We start from the raw sequence: 18,645 nt of genomic DNA, 5'->3' as shown, positions 1-18,645 counted from the left end.
CTACTTACCTATCTCTATAGCACACAAGCACTAACAGTTGAACATAAAACCAACTCACTATTGATATACAACAGCCTACCACCAGTATCATGCAATGCATTCACACCCAGATCACTAAACAAAGGTCTCCAAGACGGACTGCCAAACTCAGTACTCCACCAACACTCACCAGAGATAAGCCCCACAGAAAAATCCTTTTCAAGATAAATAAGAACTACACTGGTACACTTGCATTCAGGACACCATCCAGCATTAAAGTAATCTCTACGCAGAATGAGCCTGGCCACAGACTCAAACTGCCCTAGATGCAACCACCTCACTGAAGACACTGAACATTTCATCCTACAATGCCCCACATTAATAATTCCTAAACAACAACACAGTATTTCTTCCTTGCATGACCTATGGGGCCACCTAGTGGCCATAGCCAATTACCTTCAAGTCATGGGTCTCCTATGTGAGAGATCTGGGATAGTGGATTGACTACTGAATTTCACCACATTATTACTCAATTTTTCAAGAATTGTACTCAACCAAATCTTTTCTTCTCCTTACATCTACAATAGAACAGGTAGTGACTGTCTGGTACCTGCATGAGCTTTTCTTCCCTATAGACTTCACTCAGTTCCACTATGTCCCAGGTGATGTTGTTCAGTTCTTTCATCAAACTCTCCAGCTTATGGTCCTCTTGAATGAGTTCTCACATTGTAAGTGTATAGTACAGATCTCTCTGTACCAACTTCAGCTTCCCACCTTCTGTCCTTTTCCTCTTTCTCCATCTATCCTCCACTCTCAACTTACTCCCACCAAAAAATTATTCATGTTTTATACAAGTACCTTATTGGGTATTGAGGGAGAGGGGAATGTCTGTTAAGGAAGGACAGGAGAGGACAGAAGATAGGGGTGAATGGAGAATGGTTGTGTATGGATGATGCTGTGATGCATGAGGAGGAGTGGGTGAGGGATGGGGGGTGATGGAGTATGTGTGAAAAATAAATTGACACAGCCCAGATGGATTTCTCCAAGCTTCTTCATTTCTGCATGAGGGGACGGAAAGGGGGGGGTCACTGATTTAATGGAGCGGCCTTGCTGTGGATGTGCTGTGTCTTGCAACACTGCTTCTGACCCAGGGCAGTGGATGAGATGCAGGGATGACCCATCCTCCAGGAGGTGCCAAGATAAGAGGGAAGGAAGGGGGTGGATGGGAGTGGAGTATGTGGGGATGGAATGGGTGAGAGTGATTTTTATGCCTTTGTTTTTTGTCTACCTCCCTTGTAAGGGAGAAAAAGCCTTTGGTATATGTATATACAAGTACCTTATGTTATAAAAAAAATTCATGTCACAGATTCATAAAGCACGAAAGTTAGTAGTTTTCATATATTAACATTAACACCTTGAATACAGTAATGCCTACATAGGCGTCATGAGGCACGAGTGAGTATATGAGGATGCCAGCGTCAGCTCCCTAATTATAAATATTTTATAGTTGGAGCTGAGTGACCCTCATATTCTATGAACAAGCTTATAATTCATGTATTGTGATGCATTATCTTACATCAGGCAGCTAATGTGCGTGCGGATATTTGACTCGTTTTGAAGAGGTTAATGAATACACTGTTAAAAAGTGGGATTTGATATAGAGAAGTAAATGGAAATTCTACCTTTATTTTAGCACATCACTGCTTTTGTCACAGATTTATAAAACAAGAACAAACACTCTATGAATAACTTTAATAAGAAACATTAAAACAACACCCAAAGACCTGTATCACACACAGATACTCTCTTCTCTTCTTCCACAACCACCAAATACCAGCCTCCGGAAACATATTCATAATCATATCACTCACCGCTCCATTAACACACTGATAGACAAAACACTGCTGCATGCCAGACCCCCTGATATCCACCCTTCTGAATCTTCTCTCCCACGAAAGGACAGAGCCCACCTGGCCAGACTGCGGTGCGGCCACCACCCAGCACTTCTAAGCTACCAGAAGAGGCTGGATGACCGCATTGTGAACAGCTGCCCAGGATGTAACACTTCACCCCATGCCATACAACACATAATGGAAGACTGCATTATACACAATCATGCACGCAAACAACACAACATACACTCTATAAAGGATTTGTGGGAAAACCCAGTTTCGGCTGTGGCATTCCTTGGGGAGACGGGACTGCTCGGACAGACAGTCTAGGGAACGACAACAACAACAACAACAACAACTTGAATAAGTAATATTCCCTATGCTGCAAATGCAGAAGACTATCCATGAATTTCTCATATCAGTGATACAACTAGATTTACATACATATACCAAAGGGTTTTTTCCCCCTTGCACAGGGGGTAGCCAAAAAGAAAAAGGCATAGATTTGATGCAGAATATAAAGGTAAGTATCATGGCATTTAAACTTGTCCCTTATTCTGTATTGATATATAGTTTTATAGCTAAAAATAACTGATAACAAACTAATGCATGACATGGTGAGCCACCTCAAGCTGCCCGCAGTGTGCCATGACACGGAAGTCCCAATTGTCCATTATTAAATAATTTCTTTGTTGTATATTGTCAGCTCCCATAAATACCCACAATCCCACTTAACTTAGTAAACCAGTCCCATTGTTCATTTCTTGAAAATTTTCTTTGAAAGAGTACATACACATACATATACCAAAGACTTTTTCCCCCTTACAAGGGAGGTAGCCAAAAAACAATGGTATAAAATGTTCTCCCACCCATTCCATCCCCAACATGCAAAAACATAAATATATGTAGAACAAAACCAAAACTAATTTCCACATACATAATCATTCTTATATCTGTACATGTCAATAAGTATCATCCTCCTCTACAGTCCAAGTCTAACTTAATAGATCATTCTGCTCACCAACAGGCTGTATACACCTGAGTGTAAATTCAGAGGAAACTCTTCTCAATACCTCATGCAAATCTACCTTCAGTATTCATGGACTTCACTTAACTCATTCAGTTGCTCTTCTGTATTTTATGCATTGTACCTGATAAGAGGGAGGGTGGAGGGGTGTGGAGTGTATTCAGGGATGGAATGGGTGGGAATGATTTTATGCCTTTTTCTTTTTGGCTACCCCCCTTGTAAGGGGGAAAAAGCCTTGGTATATGTATGTATGTATGTACCTGATAAGTTAATTTTTGTATTGTTTTACAGTCTGGTTGGACACCTCTCATGATAGCAGCTTCAGCAGGAAGAGAGTTGATTGTACGGAAATTGATTGGCCTAGGTGCCAACATAAATGCACAGAATACAGGTGGACATTCTCCATTACAATATGCAGCTTCAAAAAACCATCATGAGGTATTGTTTAAAGTTTGCTTTGTCTTGTAGGTGTATTCACAAATAATTTTCTTGCAGTAGACTAGAATAAACTAACAAGTTTTTATATGTCATTGCACTGGAGTAGATAACTATTCAGTTATGTGTAAATACATTAGGAATTTTTGTGGCACTTCTGGAGCTTCTGTAGACCAGAGTTACATTGTATTCTTTTAAAATTGGAAACTATTTATGTATATCTATATACCAAGGGGTTCCTTCCCCTTTATAAGGGAGGTAGCCATTCAAGGCACACAACCATTCCCATTTGCATCAAGGGTGATGCAAACAAGGTCATCATACTAAAACAACAGGGCAGGACTCACAGTAATGGTCATAAACTGGACAAATTTAGATTTACATACATATACATATACCAAGGCTTTTTCCCCCTTACAAGGGGGGTAGCCAAAAAGAAAAATGCACAAAATCATTCCCACCCATTCCATCCCTGAATACACTCCACACCCCTCCACCCTCCCTCTTATCTTAGCACCTCCTGAATGACGGGTCATCCCTGCACCTTGTCCACTGCCCTGGGTCAGAAGCAGTGTCGCAAGACACAGCACATCCACAGCAAGGCCGCTTCATTAAATTGGCGACCCCCCCCTCTCTGTCCCCCCACTGCATAAAATGAGAGGACGGGGAGAAATCCCTTCGGGCTGCGTCAAATTTTGCTCGCACATACTACCTCACCCCCCATCCACCCGCCCATTCCACCTCATGCAATCACAACATCATCCATATACAACCATTCTCCATTCACCCCTGTCTTCTGTCCTCTCCCGTCCTTCCTCAACAGACATTCCCCTCTTCCCCAAAGCCCCCCTTCACCCCATCCATCCACCTCATCCTAGGACGTCCCCTCATGTTCACTCCCTCCACATCTGCCTTCCACACCTCTTTTACTAGTCTTTCTTCACTCATTCTTTCCATGTGTCCAAACCATCCTAATATTCGTTCATCAACCCTATCTCCCAGCTCCTTTTCCACCCCTGTTCTCCTCCTCACCTCCTCATTTCTCACTCTATCTAGCCTAGTAACCCCCATTATACTTCTCAGACACCTCATCTCAAACACATTCAAACTCCTTCTCTCTTCTTCTCTTATGTTCCATGTTTCTGATTTAAAAAGGAAATAGGCAAGAATTGGTTTACTAATAGGGTGGTCGACGAATGGAATAAACTTAGTAACCATGTAGTTAGCGCTGAAACTATCGGTTGTTTTAAGAAACTGTTAGACAACTTTATGGATGGGGATGACAGGTGCTGATGGATACGGAGCTGCCTAGTGTAGGCCTTATGGTCTCTTGCAGTCTCCTTCATTCTTATGTATGTTATGTTCACCCATTTCACTCCCATCCACCATCCTTTCATCCATCTCATCTTAGCTCCTCATGGATGAAGTGTCATACCTGTCTTCCATCAACCTCCCGGGTCAGAAACAATGCAACAAGACATGGTACATCCACAGCAGGACCGCTTCACTTACATTGTGATCCTCATCATCCTATCATGTGGAAAATAGAGAAGGTGGGGAGAAATCCCTTGAAGCCAAGTCAAAATATCATCCACACACAACCAGTCTCATGAGTTCAACATGGTATCCACCGGGCTACAGCATATCCCCTAACAGTAAGAATCCGCAAGAAAATAAACATATTAAAATCAATCGCAGTTATGGGCTTTGGACAACAGAAGGAAATTCCAATCGCAGTCTACAAACAATCCATTAGAACCATATTCAAATATATCTCCACAGCTTGGTTCTCAACACTCAGCAAAATAAACATAGACACTTTACAAACTGTACAAAATAAAGTATTTAGAGTAATTGCAGAATCCACAGATCTATGCTAGAGTCCCACTCATCAACAGTATACAACACAACAGACATGGGACTGTTCGGACAGACAGTCTAGGGAACGACAACAACAACAACAACCTACCAACTATACCACATATTATATCCACACTAAAACACATTCACACCCAGATCACAAAACAAGTTCTTCAAGACAGACCACCAGATTGAATAAACACCTTCCCCATGATACCAGCACTACTGAAATTTCCTCTAGAGGAGCAAAAACTACATTAGCACTTGCATGCAGAACACCATCCAGCTATAAGACAGTACCAACACAGAATAGACCTGGCCACAGAATCAAACTATCCAGGATGTAGCCATCATACAGAAGACACTGAACTCATCCCACACTATACACGAATTTAAGAGCAAACTAGACACTGCGAGATAAAAAGACGGGACACCACAAGCATAGCTACCCAATCTGTAAGATACAACTGGGTAAATGCACTGGTCTGCAATGTCCCTAAATACCAGTGCCATATTTATTCCTTGAGTGACATGTAGGCCCATCCAGTGACCATTGTGGGCGACTTTGGAGACATTGGTCTCCTGCACAGGAGACTTGGGGCTCCAGATTGATTGATACTAACAGTAAAGTGGTAAGGTAAACCATCTCTGGCTGTGGGGCCCTGCTTTGGAATAGTTGTGCCTCATTGCATTGCCTGTATTTACCTAGTTGTATTTTATGGGACCCGTCATCCAGGAGGTGCTAAGATAAGAGGGAGGGTAGAGGGGTGTGGAGTGTATTCAGGGATGGAATGGGTGGGAATGATTTTATGCCTTTTCCTTTTTGGTTACCTCCCTTGTAAGGGGGAAAGAGCCTTGGTATATGTATGTGTGTATGTATTTTACGGGACAGGAGCTATGCTCATTGTGACCCGTTTTCATATCTCTCCATGTCCAGGTTTTTCTTCAAATCGTGTATAGTTCTGGCATTCACTGTTTCACTGTTCAATTTGTTCCAGACATCAATAACTCTGTGTGGGAAACTATTCTTTTTCCGGTCTCTTCTATAACTGTCTTTCTTTAGGTTCTTTTCGTGTCCTCTTGTTTCCCTCTTGTCCCATTTTAATTGGTCATCACTATCGAGAACTTCCATCCCTTTCATAATTCTGAAAATGGTCAACAAATCGCCTGTGACCCAGGTAGTGTGATAGGGGGACAAGATGACCTTCCATCCCTGAGATGCTGAAATGGAAAGGGTGATTGAAGAAGTTTCATTTGTTTATGACATGGGTACATGCATTGACTGCTGCCCACTTTGTAAGAGGGAAACAGTCTTTGGTGTATATATACAGTAAGGTCTCAGTTTACATCAAACTCAAACTTATGTCAGTCCATCTCAAGAATATAGAAAAAAAAGGAAATTCTGTATTCATGAATTGCAGGGTTTAATGTTGATTTTTGTCTCTAGATAATACTGATGTTGTACTGCTAATCTTCCCACCTCATGCTTTTTCATGTGAAATGGCCTTGACCATGATTGCTGTGTTTATTTTTCAAAATATCAATTTATTGGCACCTAAGAGAAAGCTTCCAGTCCTCCGGCACTCTACCCTCTCTCCAATAAACATTAAATAACCTCACCAACCAGTCCACCATCACTGTACCTCCCTTTTTCAGACATTCCGCATGGCATCCATCCAGACCAGGTGCCTTACCTGCTTTCATCATCTTAACAACTGCCTTCACCTCATCCTTCCTTATTTCTCCTCCATTCTCCTCATTCATCACTCTCATTTTCTTCGCACTTCCCACTGCAGCAATCTTTCTTTCCCTATCCTCCTTCACATTTAGCAACTCCCTAAAATGTAAACTGGAGGAGTGCCTGTATAGTTCCTCTTTACAAGGGAAAAGGGGACAAGTGTGAATGTAGCAGTTTCAGAGGGATTAGCTTGTTGAGTGTAGTTGGGAAGGCTTATGGGAGGATCTTGGTTGAGAGGATTAGGAGAGGAACAGAAGGAGTAATTGGTGAGGAACAGTGTGGATTTAGAACAGGTAGAGGTTGTGTCAATCAGATCTTTGTGGTAAGACAGATATGTGAGAAAGCTATAGGAAAGGGGAAGGATGTTTTTTGGGCTTTTATGGATCTGGAAAAGGCTTATGATAGGGTAGACAGGAAGGCACTGTGGGAGGTTATGCAGATATACGGGATAGGAGGAAAGCTTCTGGGAGCTGTCAGGAGTTTTTATGAGAATAGTAGAGCTTGTGTCAGGATTGGAAATGGAGAGCGTGAGTGGTTCGAGGTAAAGGTGGGACTTCGTCAAGGATGCGTTATGTTGCCCTGGCTGTTCAACTTATACATGGATGGGGTGGTGCGAGAGGTAAATGCAAGGGTAGTGGGCAAGGGATTGGAGATGGTTAAGGAAAATGGAGAAAAGTGGGAGGTGAGCCAGCTGTTGTTTGCGGACAACACTGCGCTTGTGGCAGGATCGGAGGAGGGATTGAGGAAGTTGGTGGCAGAGTTTGGGAGAGTATGTGATAGAAGAAAGCTAAAGATAAATGTGGGTAAAAGTAAGGTGATGAGATGTACAAGGGGTGAAGGTGGCAGTAGACTGGAAGTGAGCATTAAGGGAGAGCGACTGGAGGAAGTGGATAGTTTTAGATACTTGGGTGCAAATGTGGCAGGGAAAGGTGGAGTGAAAGTGGAGGTATAATGTAGATTGAGAGAAGCGAGTAAATGCCTTGGTGGATTGAAGAGTGTAATGAGGATTAGACATTTGGGAATGGATGCTAAGAGGAGACTGTATGAAGGAGTGATTGTGCCAGCAGCACTGTATGGGGCAGAAACATGGAACATAAGAGAAGAAGAGAGAAGGAGTTTGAATGTGTTTGAGATGAGGTGTCTGAGAAGTATGATGGGGGTTACTAGGCTGGATAGAGTGAGAAATGAGGAGGTGAGGAGGAGAACAGGGGTGGAAAAGGAGCTGGGAGACAGGGTTGATGAAAGAATATTAGGATGGTTTGGACACATGGAAAGAATGAGTGAAGAAAGACTAGTAAAAGAGGTGTGGAAGGCATATGTGGAGGGAGTGAACATGAGGGGACATCCTAGGATGAGGTGGATGGATGGGGTGAAGGGGGCTTTGGGGAAGAGGGGAATGTCTGTTGAGGAAGGACGGGAGAGGACAGAAGACAGGGGTGAATGGAGAATGGTTGTATATAGATGATGTTGTGATTGCATGAGGTGGAATGGGCGGGTGGATGGGGGGTGAGGTAATGTGTGAGCAAAATTTGACGCAGCCCGAAGGGATTTCTCCCCGTCCTCTCATTTTATGCAATGGGGGGATGGAGAGGGGGGGGTCGCCGATTTAATGAAGCGGCCTTGCTGTGGATGTGCTGTGTCTTGCGACACTGCTTCTGACCCAGGGCAGTGGACAAGGTGCAGGGATGACCCGTCATTCAGGAGGTGCTAAGATAAGAGGGAGGGTGGAGGGGTGTGGAGTGTATTCAGGGATGGAATGGGTGGGAATGATTTTATGCCTTTTTCTTTTTGGCTACCTCCCTTGTAAGGGGGAAAAAGCCTTGGTATATGTATGGTATATGTAAGAGAAAGCTTGGTGACAATAGTGATGCAAAAAAAAAAAAAAAATCATGATACAAGAAAATATTTACATAATTAAGCAAAAGGACAAAAGAGATAAGGTATCAGTTATTGCCCACATGTTAGGGTTACCAGGCAAGGATCATACATTGTATCACATTAAAGGCTCTAATCCTCCCGGCACTACCCTCTGCTGAAGTCTCACTGATCTCCTCTACATTCAACAACTTGAAATACTCGAGCCATGCCCATCTCACAACCAGCTGTTTTTATAAATCTGCAAGTGATGGTTAAGTTGTGACCCCTTTATACATATACCAAAGGCTTTTTGCCCCTTACACAGGGGGTAGCCAAAAAGAAAAAGGCATAGAAACCCCTCCCATCCATTCCATTTCCTATACATTCCACTCCCCTCTACCCTCCTCTCACCCTCTTATCTTGACACCTCCTGGATGACGGGTCATCCGGGCATCCTGTCCACTGCCCTGTCCACTGCCCCTTTATACATACATACATATACCAGAGGCTTTTTTCCCCTTACAAGGGGGGGTAGCCAAAAAGAAAAAGGCATAGAAACCCCTCCCACCCATTCCATTTCCTATATATTCCACTCCCCTCCACCCTCCTCCCTCCCTCTTATCGTGGCACCTCCTGGATGACGGGTCATCCCTGCATCCTGTCCACTGCCCCTTTATGGTGAGAGATATATTACATGGTACAAAAATCTAATTTACTTTTACTTTTTTTTAGGAATGTCCCCTGTGGGGCTACTGGGAGAAGGATGCCTAGTCCCAATCCCCGTCCCTTTTTTCTCACCTCATACGATCCAAGTGGAAATACTTGGTGGCAGTATTCTTTTCTCCCACCACTGCTTCTGACCCAGGGCAGTGGACAAAGTGCAGGGATGACCCATCATCCAGGAGGTGCTAAGATAAGAGAGAGGGTGGAGAGGTGTGGAGTGTATTCAGGGATGGAATGGGTGGGAATGATTTTATGCCTTTTCCTTTTTGGATACCTCCCTTGTAAAGGGGAAAAAGCCTTGGTATATGTATGTACAAAAATCTAAATCTTTTCAGATTGTTGTCATGCTGGTGAACAACGGAGCAGATGTGAATATTACAGACAAAATGGGTGCCACACCTCTGCATCGTGCGGCCAGTAAGAATAATATTCAGTCCATGAAGTACATCCTTGAGTGTAATATGTGTGATGTCAATTGTGTCAACTGTGAAGGCAACACACCATTGTGAGTATTATAATTATACTTATCGTTCTGTTATATACTTTACGTAGGATACTTGGTTGTTCAGTAGGTGGAGAGTAGGTGCATGCCTTGGCCAGCTACCGCCCTTGTAAGAGGGAAGGAACTTTTTGGTATATAGATTGATAGACCTATGATGCTTAACCACTTCAGTATGACTCAAATTCTCATGTACACTATTGGCTGCCATGTGTAATTTGTATCACATTACTTGCATTATAGAATATAAAATCACTGCTGTATTACTCATTCTCTTTTACTCTGAGTAATACATGGATGGGGTGGTGCGAGAGGTGAATGCAAGGGTAGTGGGTCAGGGGTTGGAGATGATTAAAGAAAATGGAGAAAAGTGGGAGGTGAGCCAGCTGTTGTTTGCTGATGACACTGCACTTGTAGCAGGATCAGAGGAGGGATTGAGGAAGTTAATGACAGAGTTTGAGAAGGTGTGTGAAAGAGGGAAGCTGAAGATAAATGTGGGCAGAAGTAAGGTGATGAGATGTACAAGGGGAGAGAGTGACAGTAGGCTGGAAGTGAGCATTAAGGGTGAGAAACTGGAGGAAGTGGATAGTTTTAGATACTTGGGTGTGAATGTGACAGGAAAGGGAGGAGTGGGGGAGGAGGTAGAATGTAGATTGAGAGAAGCGAGTAAATGCCTTGGTGGATTAAAATGGGTAATGAGAAATAGACATCTGGGAATGGATGCTAAGAGGAGGTTATATGAAGGAGTGATTGTGCCAACAGCAAGGTACGGGGCAGAAACATAGAACATGAGAGAGGAAGAGAGAAGGAGTTTAAATGTGTTTGAGATGAAATGTCTGAGAAGTATGATGGGGGTTACTAGGCTGGATAGAGTGAGAAATGAGGAGGTGAGGAGGAGAACAGGGGTGGAAAGGGAGCTGGGAGATAGGGTTGATGAAAAAGTATTAGGATGGTTTGGACACATGGAAAGAATGAGTGAAGAAAGATTAGTAAAAGAAGTGTGGAATGCGGAGGTGGAAGGAGTGAATATGAGGGGGCGTCCTAGGATGAGATGGATGGATGGGGTGAAAGGGGCTTTACAAAAGAGAGGAATGTCTGTGGAGGAAGGTCGGGAGAGGACAGAAGATAGGGGTGAATGGAGAAGGGTTGTGTATAGATGAGGCTGTGATGCATGAGGGGGAGTGGGTGGGGGATGGGGGGTGAGGAAGTATGTATGAAAAAAAATTGACGCAGCCCGAAGGGATTTCTCCCCGTCTTCTCCTTTTCTGCATGAGGGGACGGAGAGGGGGGGTTGCCGAATTTATGAAGCGGCCTTGCTGTGGATGTGCTGTGTCTTGCAACACTGCTTCTGACCCAGGGCAGCGGACAGGATGCAGGGATGACCCGTCATCCAGGAGGTGCCAAGATAGGAGGTGTGGAGGGGAGTGGAGTATATGGGAAATGAAATGGGTGGGAGTGATTTCTATGCCTTTTTCTTTTTGGCTACCCCTCGTGTAAGGGGGAAAAAGCCTTTGGTATATGTATGTATATAATAATAAACACAGAAAACGTGATCAAACCAGTTCACAGAATCTGGGGGTAACTTATGTACAGTCACTAAAAATTTTTATAATCAAGACGCCGACACCAGGATCCTCGTATACCCACTCACGCCTCATGACATCTATGTAGGTGTCATCATACCAAAGTGGTTAACCGCTTCCATACGGTGCCGCCTACGTAGGCGGCATGAGGAGCAAGTAGGTACTCGCTGATGCCGAAGTCGCCATCTTGATTATATTTATTGTAGTTGTACCTACGTAATTTTCATTCTCTCTAAACTGGCTTCATCAGTTTTCTATGGTTATCAAAATACACGGGTGAAAGAGAACGGACAATTTAGCACTGACTTTATTTTTTATAATGCGATTATTATTTCGAGACATCGCACGTCGGGCAAATGCTGCCAGACGTGCGATGTGCCCCGGAGGGAAGAGGTTAAGGATGCACAGATCGCTGGTGCTGAGAGTGAGAACAAGGGGTAGACCAAGGCAAAGATGAGTGGACAGGTTGAATAAATCCATACAAATACATAAGGATGTTAAACAAGCAAAAACATCCATGAGTGGCATAGTTAGAGAAGAATGGATAGGCTAATGCAATGACATCTTCCATGAGAGGGATGCACTAGGGATCAACCAACAGTAATAATGATTATTGGTTTATTGAGTTTCGCAGACTGGAAACCCGCAGCCTCCACAGTGGCTAGCACTGGCCCATGTGTCCTATAGATCTCTCTGGGAAGAAACTTTGGACTGCTGTTTGTTGCGTTTGTGTGGGATTTTCTATTTCATGTGCTGGAAGTTGTAGGAGGGGATTAATCACTGGTTATCCATTCTCCATATGTAAAAAATCCTTGTCTCAGTTTACAAAAAGTTCTTAACCTCTTCACATCGCACGTCTGGCAGCATTAGCTGCCCGACGTGCGATGTTGCATCATAATAATCGCATTATAAAAAATAAAGTCAGTGCTCAATCGTTCATTCTCTTTCATCCGTGAATTTTGATAACCATAGAAAATATGATGAAGCCAGTTTAGAGAGAATGTAGGTTATGTTGGTACGACTACAATAAATATAATCAAGACGCCGACATCGGCATCATCGCATACCCACTTGCTCCTCATGACACCTACGTAGGCGTCACCGTATGGAAGTGGTTAAGAACCACATTTGACTACACTTCAACATCATCACAAAAATAAAGACTAAATGCACACCTAAATTTAATGCAATCAAATCAGTTGCTGGAACAATATTTGGACAAAAATAAACTACCACTTCAGTATACAAACAATATGTATGCTCAGTCATAAATTATGTGAGTCCTGCATGGGACCCTAATTTCACTAAGACACATCACAACACCCTACAGACTATACAGAACAAAGCTCTAAAGACAATTACAAATTACAGGATGCACAAATACAACACCTGTAGACCATTTACACCATGAAAGTGAAGTCCTTAAAGTTGAGAACATGACATGAGAGGCACACAAACATTTACCACAACCTCCACAAACACAGCCCACACACTACACTACATGGCAAAACACCCACACACACACACACCAAGAAACATCAAAACAACACCCAAATATGTATAGCATACAAAAATACTCTTCTCTTCTTCCACAACCTTCAAACACCAACCTCCTGAAGCATATCCACTATCCTATCACTCACTGCTCCATCAACAAACTGAAAGACAACACACTACTGCATACCAGACCCCCTGATATCCTTTACTCTGAATTCTCTCTCCCTTGAGTGGACAAAGTCCACCTGGCTAGACTGCGATGCGGCCAACATCCAGGCCTTCCAAGTTATCAAAAGAGGCTGGATGACAGCATCTCACATAACCGTCCAGGATGAAACACTTCACCCCATACTATACAACTCATTATGGAAGATTGCATTGCACACAGTCAAGCACATCAACAACACAATATACACTCAGAAAGGAATTTGTGGGAAAACCCCTCTCCAGCCATGGTGTTCTTCAGGGAAACAAGACTGCTTGGCCAGACAGTCTAGGGAATGACAACAACAACACTTCAACATCACGATTCTCATCAATCATGAAAACATAGACAGCTTACAATATATACAAAATAAAGCATTGGGAATGATAATTAATAGGATATACCATGACCATCCTGAAAGAACACCTGCACACAGAAATCAAAATCATCCTCTTATGAAAATAATAGATACAGATTTCTATGCAAGAACCCTCAACCTTACGTTCCTATCTCGTTACATCACACAACACCATCAACTCCCCCCCCAAAAGGACAGAGTCCATGTGACCAGACTGCAATGCAGCCTCTGTCCAGCACCTCCCAAGTCACCAGAAGATGCTGGATGACCACAACAAAGATAACTCCCCAGGATGTAACAATTCACCCCATACTATACAACACATTTTGGAAGACTGCATTGTACACAATCATGCATGCCAACAACACAATGTATACTCTATAAAGGACTTGTGGAAAAAACCGGTTCCAGCCATGGCATTCCTCAAGGAGAAGGGACTGTTCAGCCAGACAGTCTAGTAAATGACAACAACGATAGAACCAGTTGAATACAACAAAAGGCACGCACCCACTCCCACCCATTCCAATCCCATCCACCACGCTTGCCTCCCTCTCAATATAGCTCTTCATGGATTAAAAGTCATCCCAGTCTCCTACCCACGGCCCTGGGTCAGAAGCAATGCAGCAAGACACAGTACATTCACTGCAAGGCCACTTCTCATAATTGGCGACCCCTCCTCTCTCTCCACACATGCAGAAAATAGAGATGACAGGGAGAGATCCCTTTGGGGTGTCAAAATATCATCCACACACAATCACTCCCTACTGACACCCCCCATCCCCCACCCCATCCCTTCCATGCATCAAAGTATTATTCATGCACAGCCATTCTCCACCCATCCCTATCTCCTGGCTTCTCCCTCATCCTTTTCAAATCTAAGTACAGTGAGACCCCTCATTAACGGACGTTAATTAGCTGTTTTTGCTGTGTTTTTGGTGCTGTTTAGTGCGTGCAATCAATATGCCACCCAAAAACCACTCCAAAACACAGCGAAAACACTGCAAACATGGCTAACTAAAGTCTGTTAATGAGAGGTCTTGCTGTATGATAATTGCAAAATAAGAATGTAGACCAAGTTGGAACTGTATATGAAATTGAAGTTAGGTATAATAATTGGAGAGTAAGAGGCAGGACCCCATGAGTGTTGCTCATTTCCTGCATACTATAGTTAGGTAAATACACCAGATAGCCCTTCCCCTTATAATAGAGTTGAATGAATCAAAACACACTCCCACATCATACACATACAGTAAGCAGATTGCTTCTATATTCTTGATATCACATTTTTCTTTATGATTACTTTTGTTGAACTCTCATAGGTTTTTAAAGAATTGTATTATTAACCTTCCAGGCATTTGGCATTTGAGGAGGAACATGAAGAAGCTGCCCGGGTCTTGTTGGAAAACAACGCCTCAATTGACATCAAGAACAAGGAAGGTAACGCACCCCCTCATATGACAAACGGCAGGTCAATGAGACACCTGTATGCATGCATATAGATTGGGACATCACTGCAGCTTTTTGTGGACTGCTCATACTCTGTCTTTCTTCAACTACCTAATTATAGTAAGAAGTAGATCAATGTCATGTAGATGTATAAAGATCTGATCATCCCTAGAATGTGCAACTTCATTATGTTACTCAATTCATATCGGTGTCAGAATCTTGTAAAGGATTTAGAATTCTAGTACTTTAGGGAAGAGGTAAGCAAGTATAGGTTTTGTAATACCAGGGTAAACTAATGTGTAGTTCAGTTTGTAGAAGTTATGTATCACTTTTCTTAACAGTTGTTAATCATACATTTAAAAGTTGCAGTGCTAGATATTGTTAGAATTATTGTAGAGATCCTCTTTGATGGCAGAATAAAGAAACTGTGATGTGGTAGACTTATTGAAATAAAATTGTTGGTCAACACTACATGGTAGTTGTTATTTACAGTACATCGTCCTTTCTAGAGCAAGTTTACTACCATATATCAGGTGCACATGCACACAACCTGGTTGTAAATTGAAGTGACTACCCCTGTCACTGTCTTAACACGTTAATTTGACTCACGGGCACACCACCTGACATTTCAGAATTGTATTCCTATCCTTCACTCTGCATCCATCCTTATAATTTCTATTTTCCTCTTCAACCTTCTATCCAAGGTACGGGTGTGAACCATTAATTTGTACTTCTTCTAGTTTTGAAATGTATGACACAGTTCTTGTAAGATTTACAGATATAGTAGATAGTAAATAATGTAAGAGGATTTGAGATGCATGGAGTCAAAAGAAAACTTATGGTGGCAGTGAAGGTTATGTAAGGGAGGTAAAACATATGTAAAGATATGCAAAGAGTAGATATAATAGTCTAGGTTGAAGTAGAGTTGGGAACAGAGTATGTGATGTCAAATTGAACACTTGCTAGAAAAAAAATTATGATAATTATTGTCCAATGATGTGCAATCTATGGGAAAGAATGAAAGAGAAATGAGTTTAGGATTTTAATGTAAATTTCACTAAAAATATTATTTCTACTCCCCAGAAAATAATATATAATTGAGATGTTGGCATTAGTTACAGACACATACCAATCTTTTTTCCCCCTTACAAGGGATGTAGCATAAAACAAAGGCATAAAATCCACTCACACCCATTCCATCCCCACATACTCCACTCCCATTCACCCCCCTCTCTCCCTCTTATCTTGGCTCCTCCTGGATGACTGGTCATCCCTGCATCTTGCCCATTGCCCTGAGTCAGAAGCAGTGTTGCAAGGCACAGCACATCCACAGCAAGGCTGCTTCATTAAATTGGCGACCCACCCCCCCATCCATTCACTCATGCAGAAAAAGAGATGGTGAAAGATCCCTTTAGGCTGTGTCAAATCATTTTTTCACACATACTCCCTCACCCCCTATCTCCCACCCACTCCCCCTCATGCATCATAGTATCATCCATACACAATCATTCTCCATTCACCCCTGTGGCATTAGTTACATATACCAAGGCTTTTTCCCCCCTACAAGGGAGGTAGCCAAAAAGAAAAAGGCATAAAACCATTTCCACCCATTCCATCCCTAAATACACTCCACCCCCCTCCACCCTCCCTTTTATCTTAGCACCTCCTGGATGACAGGTCATTCCTGCACCTTGTCTACCGCCCTGGGTCAGAGGCAGTGTCACAAGACACAGCACATCCACAGCAAGGCCGCTTCATTAAATCGGCGGTGGCATTAGTTAGATATATAAAATCATCTTCGAGTTATGATTATGAACCAATCCGTTGAGGCCATCTTCCCTATGTTCCTTGACTGGGGGAAGAGGAGGGTGTCAGAACTCTAATCCAGAAGTTAATCAACTAGGTTAGACTCAATCTCCCTTCTGTTTCTCTTACAATTATTTTTGTGTGATGAAAATGTCCTCAAAGGAGGGCAACTGAGCTTGTGGAACATATTTTGTTCTCCAAGCCAATTTTATCTAAACACTGAACATTATGCCCACATGGTTTTCCACACACATATGGTGGGCCCTGCTGCGTTATTCAACTGTCTTACCTCTTACCACTATCTCTTGAAATAAGTTTACATCATTGTTCCAAGTTTCTGGCCTCCTTTAACTCTTGGTATTGCTGGACACTTCTTCTCTATTTTTTTTTATGAACTGGCTTCCATGATAGTATGTATTTCCTAAGAATCAACACAAAACACAAAACCAATACAATAATTTTGTCTTCTCAGATTCATGAGTAACCTGAGCATGCCAAGAATGACGCTCATGATTAAGCAAAGGCATCATTGAATATATGCCAGCTATAAAATGCAATTTCAATTCCTAGCAAGCTATGGAAACAAGCAGAGGGTTTGAGTAGGGAAGAGGACAGGGTACATTTACCCATGTATCCTGAGTAAATGCCAACATTTTGTCTTGGAATGACAAATATTGTGATAAAGGAGTCTTGACAACACTGTCTCATTTGTAACAGAAAAGTTGTCACTGTCCCTCAGCACCTCATATAGTATCTATTGTCATGCCAATTCTCTGTTGATACAGTTTCATTGTGGGTTGGTGACCTAAATGTAGACATTCCCTTCCAATTCTTGTTCATGTTGGGATTTCTGTGAAGTTTGGAGAACTATATGATATGGATATACAATGACGTCTTTGTAGGCATCATGAGGCGCGAGTGAGTATATGAGGATGCCAGCGTTGGCTTCCTGATTATATCTATTTTGTAGTTGTAGCTGAGTGACCCTCTTATTCTGTGAACAGGCTTGATCACTTTTTCAGTGGTTACAAACATTCTGGGTGAAAGAGAACAAGTATAACAGCTGTAACTTTATATTTTATAATGCGCATATTGTGATGCATCATTGTAAGTCAGGTAGCTAATGTGCGCCAGAATGTTTGACTCGTATTGAAGAGGTTAAGGAGTGTTTTATGATTTGTGTGCGCATGTATTTACCCAATACAAGGTCGGAGATATGTTCACAGGCAGCAAGCATTGCCACAGGTAAGGCACAGTAAAAAAATTCACCACATGGGCCATGGCATTGCTCCAAAACTCTTTCCAATATACTTCTTCAAAGTACATTTCTAGTTCTGCATAGTTAGCATTTGCAAAGTTGTATCTTCTTTGTCAGTATTATTCTTTTCTTATTTTTGCCTTCCCTGCTTCCAAAATTGATTAAAAAGATACAGGATCACTTATATCCATTAGGCATATACTTCAGTGTTTTGTTGAAATTAAGTCCAATCTTACACCTGTATTTTCACCTCTGTATCTTGTTGGTTCTTTCACCCATTGAGTCATTGTGTTATTCATTATTATATTTAACAGTGTATTGTCCTGTGATACCACACTTTCACCTTGTTCTCTGGTTCTCATTTCTCTCATTTAACCTCCACACAATTGAAATTTCCCACTAGTGTTATACATATACATTTTTATTGTTCGTCTGTATCTATCATTAATTCTTTATATTCTGCCCCATTCAATGCTCGTCTT

General features: G+C 42.3%; 1 protein-coding gene across 4 annotated transcripts in view; it reads left to right on the top strand.

The window, feature by feature from the left end:
* Window positions 1-15,570, top strand: part of LOC143041041 (uncharacterized) — a 30,396-nt gene extending 14,826 nt beyond the window's left edge. For 3 of the 4 annotated variants that reach the window (XM_076212647.1, XM_076212644.1, XM_076212645.1), the window contains 3 exons: window positions 3,190-3,336; window positions 9,847-10,016; window positions 15,005-15,570. In XM_076212647.1, coding sequence (XP_076068762.1) covers window positions 3,190-3,336; window positions 9,847-10,016; window positions 15,005-15,152 — 465 coding nt within the window. In that variant the 3' untranslated portion in view covers window positions 15,153-15,570. Of the gene's footprint in view, window positions 1-2,224; window positions 2,395-3,189; window positions 3,337-9,846; window positions 10,017-15,004 lie in introns of those variants that run through there. The other variant, XM_076212646.1, reaches the window with a different exon arrangement.
* The last annotated feature ends 3,075 nt before the right edge of the window (window positions 15,571-18,645 follow it).

Source organism: Oratosquilla oratoria, chromosome 30 (assembly GCF_046742065.1).
Source record: "Oratosquilla oratoria isolate Oo_2021 chromosome 30, ASM4674206v1, whole genome shotgun sequence".
Lineage (NCBI taxonomy): Eukaryota > Metazoa > Arthropoda > Malacostraca > Stomatopoda > Squillidae > Oratosquilla > Oratosquilla oratoria.
This window is presented reverse-complemented; position numbering and strand designations above follow the sequence as displayed.